This window comes from Mizuhopecten yessoensis, unplaced genomic scaffold (assembly GCF_002113885.1).
Source record: "Mizuhopecten yessoensis strain PY_sf001 unplaced genomic scaffold, ASM211388v2 scaffold8123, whole genome shotgun sequence".
Lineage (NCBI taxonomy): Eukaryota > Metazoa > Mollusca > Bivalvia > Pectinida > Pectinidae > Mizuhopecten > Mizuhopecten yessoensis.
Genome location: NW_018407390.1, coordinates 134,957 through 150,431, shown reverse-complemented (window position 1 = coordinate 150,431; position 15,475 = coordinate 134,957). Strand labels below are relative to the sequence as shown.

The following is a 15,475-nucleotide window of genomic DNA, read 5'->3' as shown; positions in this document are numbered from 1 at the left end:
CATGTAGTTTTTAAGATACATTATGTAATTCATTGGACGGATGAAAGAAGGGCATAATATTATTGATACATTGTTTTTTATTCTCCAAAACTGTGTATTTTTAGCTCTGCTTATAGAACGGTCCAAGTGCGTTCGTTTATCATGGAATATTTCTGCACCACATGAACCATTTCAACCGGGATATACGGTAGTAATGGTACATTTGGTCTAGAAAATTAGAGAGTTAGTTATGATTGTATTTCCATCTTTAATACAGCACTTTAGTCAACTGAAATAGTACTATAAACAATGTGTATAACCCTAAGATAATTGCTCTAAAATATGTTGTGGGTTTTTTTTCAAATCTTTTAGGATGAAATTTGGCTACCAGACTTACAAACTGGATTTGTACAGAGAGATGCTTATCTCACCTTCCCTTGTCTGCCCCATTGGCTATTCCCCTGCTTTCTCAGGTAAGGTATTACTTAGTATCTTAGATTTGCCTTTAAGTTCAGTTTTCTCAAGAAAGGTATCTCACTTAAATCTCTGATTTCCAGAAATTTATGATAAAGGAAGAGAATGCATAGACATAGTGATATTTATTTCAATTTATTTTTTAGGTTTTTTGTATATGCAATACGACACAATTGCTCTTACTCATATCGGCCCTCGCCATGCACATCACACCCCAAAACCTGTATCAGCCCGCAAGACCTGTATCACACTCCTTTTGGAAAATTTTCGTTTTTCAATACTTCAAAAGAAAAATAGATCATAAGAAATTTTTATCCGTATTTTATTAGTAAGGATATGTAATAAACAGAATAAAATATGCCTTTTTCCATCTCACACCCCGTATCAACCCTTGACCAATATCAGGTTGATGCTGGGTGTGAGATGGAAAAAGACATGCATTTATCTCTATGGAATTCCAAGAAAAACATAAATATTACCACTATAATACAGACTCAAGTCTTTCTTCTGTCATCATTTCAGAAAGTTACAGGAGACCTCCCAGATTGTGTTGATGTGGAAGTCTGGACTCCTCATGCGTCAGGGCCCTGTCATGGTCCTGGTGGAACTCCTTACTAACGAGATCAGTCAAGGTAAGTGTCCAGGTAGAACTCCTCATTAACGAGATAAATCAGGGTAAGTGTACTGGTGTAACTCCTCACTAATGAGATCAATCAGGTTAAGTGTACAGGTGCAACTCCTTACTAACGAGATCAGTCAAGGTAAGTGTCCAGGTAGAACTCCTCATTAACGAGATAAAGCAGGGTAAGTGTACTGGTGTAACTCCTCACTAACGTGATCAATCAAGATAAGTGTATAGGTGTAACTCCGCACTAATGAGACCAATCAAGGAAAGTGTATAGGTGGAACTCCACGCTAATGAGATCAATCAAGGTAAGTATACAGGTGTAACTCCACACTAATGGGATCAATCAAGGTAAGTGTACAGGCGCAACTCCTTACTAACAAGATCAATCAGGGTAAGTGTCTAGGTGTAACTCTACACTAATGAGATCAATCAAGGTAAGTGAACAGGTGTAACTCCTCACTAATGGGATCAATCAAGGTAAGTGTACAGGCGCAACTCCTTACTAACAAGATCAATCAGGGTAAGTGTATAGGGGGAACTCCACACTAATGAGATCAATAAAGGTAAGTGTACAGGTGTAACTCCGCACTAATGAGACCAATCAAGGAAAGTGTATAGGTGGAACTCCACACTAATGAGATTAATCAAGGTAAGTGTATAGGTGTAAATCCACACTTATGAGATCAATCAAGGTCTTACTAACGAGATCAGTCAAGGTAAGTGTCCAGGTAGACCTCCTCATTAACGAGATAAATCAGTGTAAGTGTACTGGTGTAACTCCTCACTAATGAGATCCATCAAGGTAAGTGTATAGGTGTAACTCCGCACTAATGAGACCAATCAAGGAAAGTGTATAGGTGGAACTCCAAACTAATGAGATCAATCAAGGTAAGTTGGTGTAACTCCTCACTAATGAGATCCATCAAGGTAAGTGTACAGGTGCAAGTCCTTACTAACAAGATCAATCAGGGTAAGTGTCTAGGTGTAACTCCTCACTAATGGGATCAATCAAGGTAAGTGTACAGGTGTAACTCCTCACTAATGAGAGCAATCAGGGTAAGTGTACAGGTGCAACTCCTTACTAACGAGATCAGTCAAGGTAAGTGTCCAGGTAGAACTCCTCATTAACGAGATAAAGCAGGGTAAGTGTACTGGTGTAACTCCTCACTAACGTGATCAATCAAGATAAGTGTATAGGTGTAACTCCACACTAATGAGTTCAATCAGGGTAAGTGTATAGGAGGAACTCCACACTAATGAGATTAATCAAGGTAAGTGTATAGGTGTAAATCCACACTTATGAGATCAATCAAGGTCTTACTAACGAGATCAGTCAAGGTAAGTGTCCAGGTAGAACTCCTCATTAACGAGATAAATCAGGGTAAGTGCACTGGTGTAACTCCTCACTAATGAGAGCAATCAGGGTAAGTGTACAGGGGTAACTCCACACTAATGAGATCAATCAAGGTAAGTGTACAGGTGTAACTCCTCACTAACGTGATCAATCAAGGTAAGTGTATAGGTGGAACTCCACACTAATGAGATCAATCAAGGTAAGTGTAGAGGTGCAACTCCTTACTAACGAGATCAATCAGGGTAAGTGTCCAGGTGCAACTCCTCACTGCCGAGATCAATCAGGGTAAGTGTACAGGTGTAACTCCACACTAATGAGATCAATCAGGGTAAGTGTACAGGTGTAACTCCTCACTAATGAGATCAATCAGGGTAAGTGTATAGGTGTAAATCCACACTTATGAGATCAATCAAGGTAAGTGTATAGGTGTAACTCCACACTAATGAGACCAATCAAGGTAAGTGTATAGGTGTAAATCCACACTTATGAGATCAATCAAGGTAAGTGTATAGGTGTAACTCCACACTAATGAGATCAATCAAGGTAAGTGTACAGGTGTAACTCCTCACTAATGAGATCAATCAAGGTAAGTGTACAGGTGTAACTCCACACTAACAAGATCAATCAAGGTAAGTGTACAGGTGTAGCTCCTCACTAATGAGATCAATCAAGGTAAGTGTACAGGTGTAACTCCTCACTAATGAGATCAATCAAGGTAAGTGTACAGGTGTAACTCCACACTAATGAGATCAATCAGGGTAAGTGTACAGGTGTAACTCCACACTAATGAGATCAATCAAGGTAAGTGTACAGGTGTAACTCCACACTAATGAGATCAATCAGGGTAAGTGTATAGGTGTAACTCCTCACTTATGAGATCAATCAAGGTAAGTGTACAGGTGTAACTCCACACTTATGAGATCAATCAAGGTAAGTGTACAGGTGTAACTCCTCACTGATGAGGTCACGTATGGATAGATTATATACTAAGGCTTTGAGTGGTCGGGGACAAATGGGAGTTTAAGGAACAACAGGGTATTCAAGCAATGGCAGTTTGAGTAATCAGAGGTGAATTGATAAAGAATAAATAAGAACATGTTCTGGACAAAGCGAAACATTTGAGTAATGCGAGCCAGGTAAGTGGGGTTTCACTGTAATTGTCGAGATAAGAGTACAGGTGAATTTCCTCACTTACGAGGTCTGTCAAGGTAAAAGTTACAGGATGATGGATATTTCTTATGCTTCATGTATTTTAAAAGTGTAATATAAATGGAAAGTATTAATATACAATTTTTATAGTACATGTGCACACGTACCTACACACAAATACCACCCTTTACCATAGCTAGCATGTTTTGTGGTAGGTTGAGTCATTGTATGATTGTAATGTTCGTTATATATATCAGTATGTACAATATTTTACAGATCTACCAGCCATTGTGATAAGTGCCCGGGTGGCCGACTCTAAATTGTTTGATACTCTATTCATCACTTTCAACAACGTCAAGACAATTTTGGAAGCCATGATGCACTCAAGAAGAGTATTTGCTGTGGTAAGCAGAACCTATAGAATATTGAAAACGCATGTTCATATTACAAATAACAGATGTTTGCAGAAAAACAATTCGGCTATCAGTTAGATGTCTTCAGTGTACTTCTATATATCAGCATACCTTCTTTGGTTTGGTTCTGACATGAGTGAACTGTTTGGTTAAAAAAAGAAATCAAATCTGGTGGAGGACTATGGACTGTTTAGCAATGCCTTGCCTTTTTACTATTCATTTGCGAAGATATTGTCATGAAAAGAGTATAGGGGATTTTATTTTTTTTAGATTTTTCTGATCGAAATTTCGAGCTTAACCGAATTTGTTACACACACTGTACAAGGCTCAAAGTACATAGAAATTGACTCTGTGTGGAGTTTAATGCATAACATTATACATTGTTATTTAATCCTGTACACTGCTTGCACAGAAAACGATTTGCTGTAAGATCTGTAACCCGACCAAAAACAGGAGGCATGCCCTGAGTGCTGAACACAACTGTTGTCATGTGAAGGAGATGGATGTCAAAGTGAGCGAGAACGTGATCAAGTGTAGAAAAAAAGAAAAGGAAGTCATGATCACCAAACAGGAGTTTGTTGGCTCTGGTAGGCTTTCTTCTACAAGTTCAGAAATAATCACAGAATTATTAACTGCTACAGATTCTGAAATTACAAGTTCACAATAGTATTAGGGCCCCGTATCGGAGATAAGGGTGCCCTATAGTAATCACTCTGTCTGTCTGTCTGTCTGTCTGTCTGTCCACAAATTCTGTTCCTTGCTGATAACTTTGGTATTTATAGACCGATGTACATGAAACTTGGTCAAGATGTTCAGTTCACAAAAATACCCATTAAGGGTCAAAAGTCAAGGTCAAAAGTCAAGATCATTAGGTTCAAAGGTCAAGGTCAAATTTTACATCTTTTCACTGATGAACATTTTGTTATGATATTTTGAAACAAAGTTGATCAGAATTAAACAAGGAGTCAACTGACCAAAGGTCAAGGTCAAGGTCATTGGGTCAGGGGTCAAGGTCAAATTTTGTAGCTTTTCACTAATGAACATTTCGCTATGACATTATGAAGCAAAGTTGTTTGGAATTAAACAAAGAGACACTGAGGTAAAAAGCCGATGTCAAAGGTCAAGGTCATTAGATTCAAAGGTCAAGGTCAAATTTGCATCTTTTCACTGATGAACATTTTGTCATGACATGATGAAGCAAAGTTGATCAGAATTAAACAAGGAGTCAACTGACCAAAGGTCAAGGTCATTGGGTCAAAAGTCAAGGTTAAATTTTGTACCTTTTCCCTGATGAACATTTTGTTATGACATTATGCAACTGACCTCAGGTCCAGGTTACGGGCTCCAAAGGGTCAAGGTCAAGTTTTGTATTTTTCACTGATGAACATTTTGTTATGATATAAAGAAGCAAAGTTGGTTGGAATTAAAGAATAAGTCAACTGACCAAAGTTCAGGGTCACTGGGTTAATGGTCAAGGTCATTTGGGTCCAAAGGTCAAAGACAAAGTGGATCTCTGACTTTGACCCTGGCTCTTGATGGAGGAGGTATATGAGGTCAATTAAAACAAATCAAAGCTAACAAATGAGTATTGCACCGGTATTAATATTTCTGTTAGCCCAGCAAATATGGAGGTGGAAGGAAACAAGACTCACATCATAGTACATGTAAAATGTATATTTTTTCCTCCTTGCGATTCTTTTTGAAGTCCAAATGTCAAACGTCAAGTTCAGCTATATGGGCAGATTGCTTCTTGATGATTATGGGAGATATATTGCCACAAGACGGGGCCCTTACTGACCTGTCAGTGTTCTAGTTGAATATTTATGAGTTTATCTTAAGGGTATATGTGACGTTCCTGAGACAAAGAATTCACTAGGTAGAGTTTTGCTAGAAGAAGTCAGTCATGTTACCCTTTATGGATAGTGAAACGGATCTGGTGAATCAGTTGATGACACCTTTAAAAGTTACACACAACAGTATGACACTTACATGTGGGTAATTCTAAATAGTTAATGCTATCAGGAAGGGAGACAACTCTAACACAAATTACTTTTTAAATGTGAAAGGGAGCTAATATATCCCTATACATATTAAACAAGGAAATGGGTTGAGGAATATGATCGTTGGAAAATGTATTGGGAAAGGCATGACTTTTAAATGCTTCATTGACCTATTCTAGCATCTTGAAAATTGATAAGTTTTGTCCACATACCAAGTACAATAAAAGATTACCAATAGGAAACTTGTAAATTTGGTCTGCAGTAGGCAACCAGGTGATATGTGGGAACGAAGATTGGGAACTTTTGCCAAACTTATAAGAATTCAATCCTTGTATGATATCGTAATCAAATTGCCAGTGGAATGTTATATTTCTAAAAGATATTTCTTATTTAAATGAAGCAGTTTTTCATCTTAAGACTGAACCAAAAATGTTGTTTTTGCAAAAATGTTGTTTTTAGAACTTCAAAATACGCTTTCATATTTCTTGTTATCAGAATCTTGAATCACTGTTTCTCAGGAAGGACAGATGAAGAAGAGCCACACTCATTATTAGTGTTCCTTTCTTGCAAAAGATGAATGAGTTGTGTCTATCTTTTGACTAATGAGTTGTGTCTATCTTTTGCCTACAGATCTGACTCCCCAGGAGCATGTCCCCAACCACTGTGATATGACGCTGTTGACACCCGCTGATAACAACACAATGTCCATGTCGGCCCGATGTTACTTATGTAACAACTGTAGTCTCAGGGGAATGAACTGCAAGAACAATCTACGTAATGGCATCAGTAGCAAGTAAGTTATTTTTATTTCACTTTAACAGTATCCAGTTAGGCAAACACCATAAATGACCCTTGTGATGAGACATTGAAATTGTTGATGCTCAAACCATGTTCAATTTGGTAATAGAATTTAATTATAATTTACATTGAGGCATTTACGCCTACCGTAAAGGAATCAACTTGCAGGCGTCATATCCCTATCGGCTGGTTTGCCTGACGTCTCAGATGTTCTTAGTAAGTAGGTCAGTTTGTTATAGGGACCTGATCAATTCAAAGTTGAGGTATGCAAAATAGTGAGCCGTTACTGATCAATTTAGAAAACCAGAAATCTATGAGTTTTCAGACTGATCTTGGAAGTGATTTCAACTTTATACATTAAAAACCATTTCTGTCTGAGATAAACTTTTTAATTGTCTAAACATCTGAATCACTAGATAATAACAGGTTTTTCATTGTTAAAATTGAACCACTATTTTTTTTAAATTTAAATTTCAGACATTGTAGCTGTAACAATGAGCTAAAGCTTTGTGCATACTGTGGTGTGTGTAAAGATTGTCTACAAACACTGTCGGTAAGTTACCTAGTACTTAGTATTGATACAGATTAATGTAAACTAAGGCTGTGTGTGTACTGTGGTGTGTGTAAAGATTGTCTACAAACACTGTCGGTAAGTTACCTAGTACTTAGTATTGATACAGATTAATGTAAACTAAAGCTGTGTGTGTACTGTGGTGTGTGTAAAGATTGTCTACAAACACTGTCGGTAAGTTACCTAGTACTTAGTATTGATACAGATTAATGTAAACTAAAGCTGTGTGTGTACTGTGGTGTGTGTAGAGATTGTCTTTGAATTTGATAGAATTTATTTTTTTTAAACTATTAAGAAAACATCTTTTAAGGTTACAATTTATAAATGAATTGAATTTTCATTTGAAATATTTAAAAGTTTGAAAAAACATTAACTTACAATTGATATTAATTCCAATTTTAAACTTGGTTTGAAAATATTTGTTCTGCATTTAATATTTTATTATAAAAGTTTAAAGGGATTTTTGGAAGGCAAATTAGCTTTATTTTTTTTTAAAGATTTTGCATTCAGCACACTTTCCTGAAAAAAGTATTACTGGGTAGGCCTAGACCTAGACCAACATAATTTTTACCAAGAATACCTCTTCGGTAGTATTATTTACTCCAAGCTTCAGATACAGTTTGGATCTTAGTTAATATGGTTTAGCAACTTTTAGCTCATCGGGTCCGAAGGACCAAGGTGGGCTTATGCCATACTGTGGTTTCTGTCGTTCGTACGTCAACAATTTCTTCAAACAACTTCTTCTTCTTAACCACTGATTGGAATTTAACTAAATTTGACTGGATGTATCCCTAGGTGGTGATGATTCAAAATTGTACAAATGGTGGGGCTGACCTCCAGGGGGCTGAGGGGCGGGGCCAAAAGGAGGCAATTTGGCTATATTGCTTTAAATGACTTCTTCTCTGGAACAAAGAGATGGATATCAACCATATTTGACTGGAAGCATCCCTAGTTAATTGGGATTCAAAAGTGTACAAATCGTGGAGCTGACCCCTCAGGTGGCTGAGGGGCGGGGCTAAAAGGGGATAATTTGGCTATGCTGCTATAAATGACTTCTTCTGGAGAACTTTACACTGGATATCAATCATATTTGGTCAAAAGTATTCATGGGAGGCAGGGATTCAAAATTGTACAAATGGTGGGGCTGACCCCCCCAGGGGGCTGAGGGAGGGGCCAAAAAGGGGGCAATTTGGCTTTATTGCTTTAAGCGACTTCTTCTCTGGAACTATGAGATGGATATCAACCATATTTGACTGGCAGCATCCCGAGGAAGTGGGGATTCAAAATTGTACAAATGGTGTGGCTGACCTTCCAGGGGGCTGAGGGGCGGGGCTAAAAGGGGGCAATTTGGCTTTATTGCTTTAAGCGACTTCTTCTCTGGAACTAAGAGATGGATATCAACCATATTTGACTGGAAGCATCCCGAGGTGGTGGGGATTTAAAATTGTACAAATGGTGGGGCTGACCCCCAGGGGGCTGAGGGGCGGGGCATAAAGAGGGCAATTTGGCTATATTGCTACAAACGACTTCTTCTGTAGAACTATGTACTGGATATCAATCATAATTAATCAAAAGCATTCATGGGAGGCAGGGATTCAAAATTGTACAAATGGTGGGGCCGGCCCCCCCAGGGGGCTGAGGGGCGGCCAAAATAAGTTTTATTACTTGAAAATGGTTGAGATCCCCACCATATAACCATATATACAATTGCTGAGTATAAAGAGAAGAATGCACATTTGCTTCCAGGATGGCCCTAGGGTCTGGCCCCACCCTTGGAGACATAGTCCCTGGGCCATAACTTTAAAACGGTTGAGATCCCCACCCCAAAACTATATATACAAATGCTGGGCATAAAGAGACGAATGCAGTCATGATATTAGAATAGACCCTCGGGTCTGACCAAACCCCTAGGGACCTAGTTTCTTAGTCACAGCTTGAAAACAGTTGAGATCACCACCCTATAACTATATATACAATTGCTGTGTATAAAGAGATAAATGTACATATGCTTCCAGGATGGCCTTTGGGACTATCCTGACCTTGGATACTTAACCTCAAAATGGTTTAGATCCCCACCCCAAAACTATATATACAATTGTTGCATGGCATAAAGAGAGGAATGCAGTCATGATATTAGAATTGACCCCAGGGTCTGCCCCACCCTTGCAGACTTAACCCCTGGGTCATAACTTTGAAAGGGTTGAGATCCCCACCCCAAAACTATATATACAAATGCTGGGCAAAAAGAGACAAATGCAGTCATGATATTATAATTGATCCTGGGGTCTAGCCAAAACCCTAGGGACCTAGTTTCTGAGTCACAGCTTGGAAACAGTTGAGATCCCCACTCCATAACCATACGTAAAATTGCTGGGCATAAAAAATATAATACAGATATGCTACAAGGATTTGCCTTCGGGTTTGGCAAATTCCCTTGGATCTCATTTGGAGAATATTTTGCCGTGATTGCTTAGATATCCAGGTGAGCGATACAGGCCCTCTGGGCCTCTTGTTTATTTGATTTTAGTGAAAAAGGAACTAACAACTGATTATTCTTACTTCAGAATGCCCATGCCACAGTTCAACCCTGCTTCCGTGGCAAACTTTCAAATTTAGCAACTGTGAAGCGGGCTGGAAGCAACCTAAGTTTCTCCACAGAGAATGGTAGCTACACCTTCCCTGACCCGCTCAACCTGCTGCATTGTAACCGCCTGGGTATCTGCATGAACCGTGGGTGTCACTATACCGTCACCATCACTAGGTCAGTTGTGAGTTTATTTCTCTAGGTAAATGGCGACTAAAGTTTCACTATAATCACTCAGGTAAATAAATTTACCTCAATTTTTTGAAAATAAATTGTGACCTCAAGCCACTTTAATTTATACTGAAACTAATATCACTGATGAGTATTGTCAGAATTATGCTAACTAAAAACTGTTAAATTTAATTTAAACAATGTCAAATATTAGACTCACTTAATGTTTTGAAACATGTAATCGCATCACTTTACACTAAGGACTTTGTTGATGTTTGTAGTCCTAACCATAGACTGGAATACATGACAGGAGAAGGCAAGATCCATGTGGATGGTGAACAGAAGGATGTGGATACAAAAGACAAATTGGATTGTAAAATGAATGACATTTTGGACTTTGAACTTGATGTGGTTGAGGTTAGTTCCACATTTTGCTTATATTTATTATGTTGGTAAATCGATTGTAGATTTGTTTTATTATTATTTATGTGGAAGATTATTTAGAATCCTACAGTGAACTTATCAAGACAAAGATAAAACCAGAAATATTAGTACTCTAGACACTAATTTTATTGTATACTGTAAATAAACTTATTTTAGCATTATAATATTAGAGCAATATCATGTTTTAACAGATTAGCCCACTGATGAATTGACGCACCCACAAAACATGTAATAAAGGACAACATACATTTACTTCAGTTGGAGCATTGTTAATCTAGTGCAATGGTTAAAATGCAAAAAACTCCAAAATAACTACCACTTAAATAATATTATATACATTTACAGAAAATCACCAAGGACTGCTTTGATTATGAATGTAGCAATGTCCTTCATCAATGACATCGTGTTGTAAACTGAATGGCCCAGAGTTTTGGTTTTTGGCCAGGAGTTACCTGGAGAGAATGCTATAAAATTTCCTCATGTAAAATGACCTACTTTCAAGTTCATGGGATTAGAAGTTTTAAAAACTTTAGACGAACTTATATTAAGAACCGTGATATGGTTGTGTTGAGGTCAAAGATCAACTTTGAGAAGTTCCTTTGGTCAAAGGTTAACAGAAACAGTTATAGATGAAAGCATTAGAAACCGTCTTTACAAGTTCTGAAAGGCCTAGCATCACATTTGGTGGCTGGTACGTTCCTGAGGTAAAGATAGTTTTATTTTTTTCTTCAAATAAAGAGAAATTAATCAATAAAAAGTTGTTAGTTCTAGAGCCATATTGCTTGGACTTGTTATGGGGACAATTCATAGGTATCACTTTCTTACATATAATTTTGAGGTCAAAGGTCAACTTTGAGAGCCGGCCAAAGACAAAGGTCATCAGAGGCTATTAGTAGGTAATAAGCATTAGATATCCTTTGTTCAGACACTCTATGGGTCATGGTAATTGGCCAGTAGCTACCTGGGTTAAAGAACTGGTAAAGCTTCTGCAAACAGATGACCTTGACCTACTTCTGATGTCGCCAGCATTTTTAGCTCACCTGATCCAAAGGACTGATGAGCTTATGTTATGGCGCGGCGTCCGTCGTTCATCTGTTAACTTTTCCTTTAAAATGCTACTAGTCCTGAACGGCCAGTAGATTTTGACTAAATGTGGTCTGGAGCATCCTCATACTGAAATTTGTGATTTAAACCTTTAAAATCCTTTTTTTTCTGTACAATTGGAGGGATTTTATCAGATTTGGCCTGGAGCATCCTTGGGCAAAGGGGACCAAATTTTGTAAAAACAGAGGATGTGGCCCATCTTGGTGCAGTGGGGCAGGCCAAATAGGGGAATTTGAGGGGTACACCTTTAAAATCCTTCTTCTTCTGTACCATTGGAGGGATTTTATCAAAATTTGGCCTGGAGCATCCTTAAGCAAAGGGGACTAAATTTTGTATAAACGTTGGGTGTGGCCCCTCTAGGTGCAGAGGGGCGGGGCTCAATAGGGGAATTTGATGTTTAAATCTTTAGTATCCTTCTCCTTCAGTTTGATTCGAGGAATTTTAACCATTTTGTGTACAGCATCCTTGGGCAAAGGGGACTTAATTTTGTACATTTATTGATGGTGTGTCCCGTCTTGGGGAAGAAGGGCATGGCCTAATAGGGGAATTTAAGATACACCTTTTCATGGTTGCTTTATTATCCAGGTAAGCATTACAGGCCCTCTGGGCCTCTTGTTATAATGACAAAATAAAAATAAACATGTTCAGGCATTCTCTCTTTTCCATGCCTATTGTTAGTGTGGCACAAGAAAATTAATATGTGTGCATGTTTAAAAATGTATTGGTGATACATCAATTTCACAATCAACAATAACAAGTGAAACATAGAGGAGATATTCAGCAATCACAGATTGTTGTAACGTAGGACGAACAGCGGGATTAATCGTACCACGAACCAACAAATAACAAACATCAATATTCACAATTAATGAAATATTATGTACAGTTACCACAATAATGACAATATACAATAAAGACGATATCTACAAAGCTCACTCTCAAACACACTCCTCGCATACATAGTACTAGAATAATTACACAAGGTAACTACAGTCTCTGTCACCACTCCACCAAGACTCAGTAGTACAGCAAATATCCACACAGGTTTCCAAATATATATGGCGAATGTTCACACAGGTTTCCAAAATATATATGAGAGACTCTATGGAATGTCCACACAGGATTAGATGTATCCAGACAGGATTAAGGCAAATGTCCACAAAGGACTCTGTATAAAAACCATGCAGGATTCGTTTCCACAAAGGAAAGATGTACACCTATTGTCCACACAGGACATTCATATGGTGACCAAGTCTAGTGCTTCTTCAGTCTGAGGTTTGTTCCTGCTATCCCAACATGCTTTGCTGCCAAATAAAGGTGACAGTTATAAGTCCTAACATACCTAACTATAACAAAATACATATGTCACTAACACACACGACATTAGATAATTGTAATTAAATACAAATAAAAATAGCCAAGCACAGTTCTAATCATAATAATTATCGGGTATAAGCTGCCTTTAACATCGATAATTACTAGAAAATAGAAAAATCTATAGTTATAAGTGTAACAAAATCTATAGTTATGGTCTGCATGAGCTTTCATACATTTTCATTTATACACCCGTCAAATTTGACAGGAGTATTATAGTATGGCATTGTCCGTCCGTCCATCCGTTCGGCGTAAACTTTTGTTTGTCCGGCAATCTCCTCCTACATTTTTCACCGGATCTCTTTGAAACTTGGTATACATTATAATCATGATATGAAGTTGTGTCTCCCTTAAAAGAATTTTGATACAGCAATTTTTGCAAAACTTTATTTTCTCCTACATTTTTATAGCATGTCAGCTAACCACTCTTTGAATGATGCAGATCTTATTTCAATGTAAGAAAGTATATAACACTATATGGCATATTCGACGGGCGTATATTGTTCCGCCCCGTGGTACTCTTGTTCACAATTTTATACGCACACGTATTTACCTACTTTGAATATACGATACATACAATATAAATACATATTAGGATAGTCTCAAATATAGTTATAGCCAACATTTATGGGAATATTTCACTACAAACGCATTCAGCATCATTATAAACACACAACAACAATTTCACACATCAGTGATCCGCACGTCCACCCGAACAAATGACCATAATATTTATCGTACAATGGGCGCAATAACAGATAAAAGTTGGAAATAAAGATATAAACAGTACCTACCACAGTCTGTCTCTGTGCCTTATCCACGTATATGGGCTTTCGAACGGTTAAAAATTGATTAATTATCCAAAAAACATACTGTATCAGTGTCGCACATGGCTGACCCCTACTCACCGTCCTGTTGGTCTCCTCTACGGTGGCCTAGTCGCGTCACACATATACACAAAACAAACTTACATAGCGAATGTGACATTTGTCTTATAAATCGTGAGTGTAAACTCCTGTCAAAGTGGAAATAATATAATTAAGACACAATTATGATAATTACAAATTTCTTGATCTTGACAGACAGGTGGCATCATGACCCAGGTGCTGAAGATCAGCAGAAATTCAGAGATGATCTTCTGGATGAAGCATACAGACAGTAATGCTACTGTTACCATCACCCCAAACAAACCCGGAAACATCCTCATATATACACCAAACCTAATGGTGAGTACTGTCACACCAAACCTCATGTGAGTAATATCACACCCAGTCTCATGGTGAGTTCTGTAACACCCAACCTCATGGTGAGTACTGTCACACCCAACCTCATGGTGAGTACTGAAACACCCAACCTCATAGTGAGTTCTGTAACACCCAACCTCATGGTGAGTACTGAAACACCAAGCCTCATGGTGAGTACTGAAACACCAAGCCTCATAGTGAGTACTGAAACACCAAGCCTCATGGTGAGTACTGTAACACCCAACCTCATAGTGAGTTCTGTAACACCAAGCCTCATTGTGAGTACTGTAACACCCAACCTCATGGTGAGTAATATCACACCCAGTCTCATAGTGAGTTCTGTAACATCCAACCTCATGGTGAGTACTGAAACACCAAGCCTCATGGTGAGTACTGTAACACCCGACCTCATGGTGAGTAATATCACACCCAGCCTCATAGTGAGTACTGAAACACCAAGCCTCATGGTGAGTACTGTAACACCCAACCTCATGGTGAGTAATATCACACCCAGTCTCATAGTGAGTTCTGTAACACCCAACCTCATGGTGAGTACTGAAACCCCCAACCTCATAGTGAGTACTGAAACACCCACCCTCATGGTGAGTACTGAAACACCCAACCTCATGGTGAGTACTGAAACACCTAACCTCATGGTGAGTACTGAAACGCCCAACCTCATAGTGAGTACTGAAACACCACGCCTCATGGTGAGTACTGTAACACCCAACCTCATAGTGAGTACTGAAACACCCACCCTCATGGTGAGTACTGAAACACCCAACCTCATAGTGAGTACTGAAACACCAAGACTCATAGTGAGTTTTGTAACATTCAACCTCATGGTGAGTACTGAAACACCCAACCTCATAGTATACAATTGTTTCATGGCTATTTGGGGAAAAGTCAAAACTATCATCCCCCGGGAGGGGGAAGCCCTGGGGGACTGTTTGCCCGAGGCCGCGATAGTTTTGACTGCTCCCCAAATAGCCATGAAACAATTGTTTTATTACCAAATAAATATTAGTATCAATGCTGAATGGAATGGTGCCATTGCTTAAACACTGAGTCGCGGTCAGCGAAACGCTTGAAGGGGGCTCTCAAGGGGAGATTTCTGCGCATCGCATTCGCGCCGGGTAACAGTTCGCTCTGACCGGAAAAACAGTTTTGACTGTTTCACCCCTACAG

General features: G+C 38.6%; 1 protein-coding gene across 1 annotated transcript in view; it reads left to right on the top strand.

Moving 5' to 3' along the window:
* LOC110455055 overlaps positions 1–15,475 on the top strand; it is a 92,296-nt gene that overhangs the window by 28,731 nt on the left and 48,090 nt on the right. The window contains exons 18-26 of the mRNA XM_021504972.1: positions 352–452; positions 976–1,085; positions 3,861–3,988; positions 4,410–4,584; positions 6,628–6,790; positions 7,273–7,348; positions 9,931–10,127; positions 10,403–10,538; positions 14,126–14,269. Of these exons, the coding sequence (XP_021360647.1) occupies positions 352–452; positions 976–1,085; positions 3,861–3,988; positions 4,410–4,584; positions 6,628–6,790; positions 7,273–7,348; positions 9,931–10,127; positions 10,403–10,538; positions 14,126–14,269 (1,230 nt within the window). The remainder of the gene's footprint in view (positions 1–351; positions 453–975; positions 1,086–3,860; positions 3,989–4,409; positions 4,585–6,627; positions 6,791–7,272; positions 7,349–9,930; positions 10,128–10,402; positions 10,539–14,125; positions 14,270–15,475) is intronic.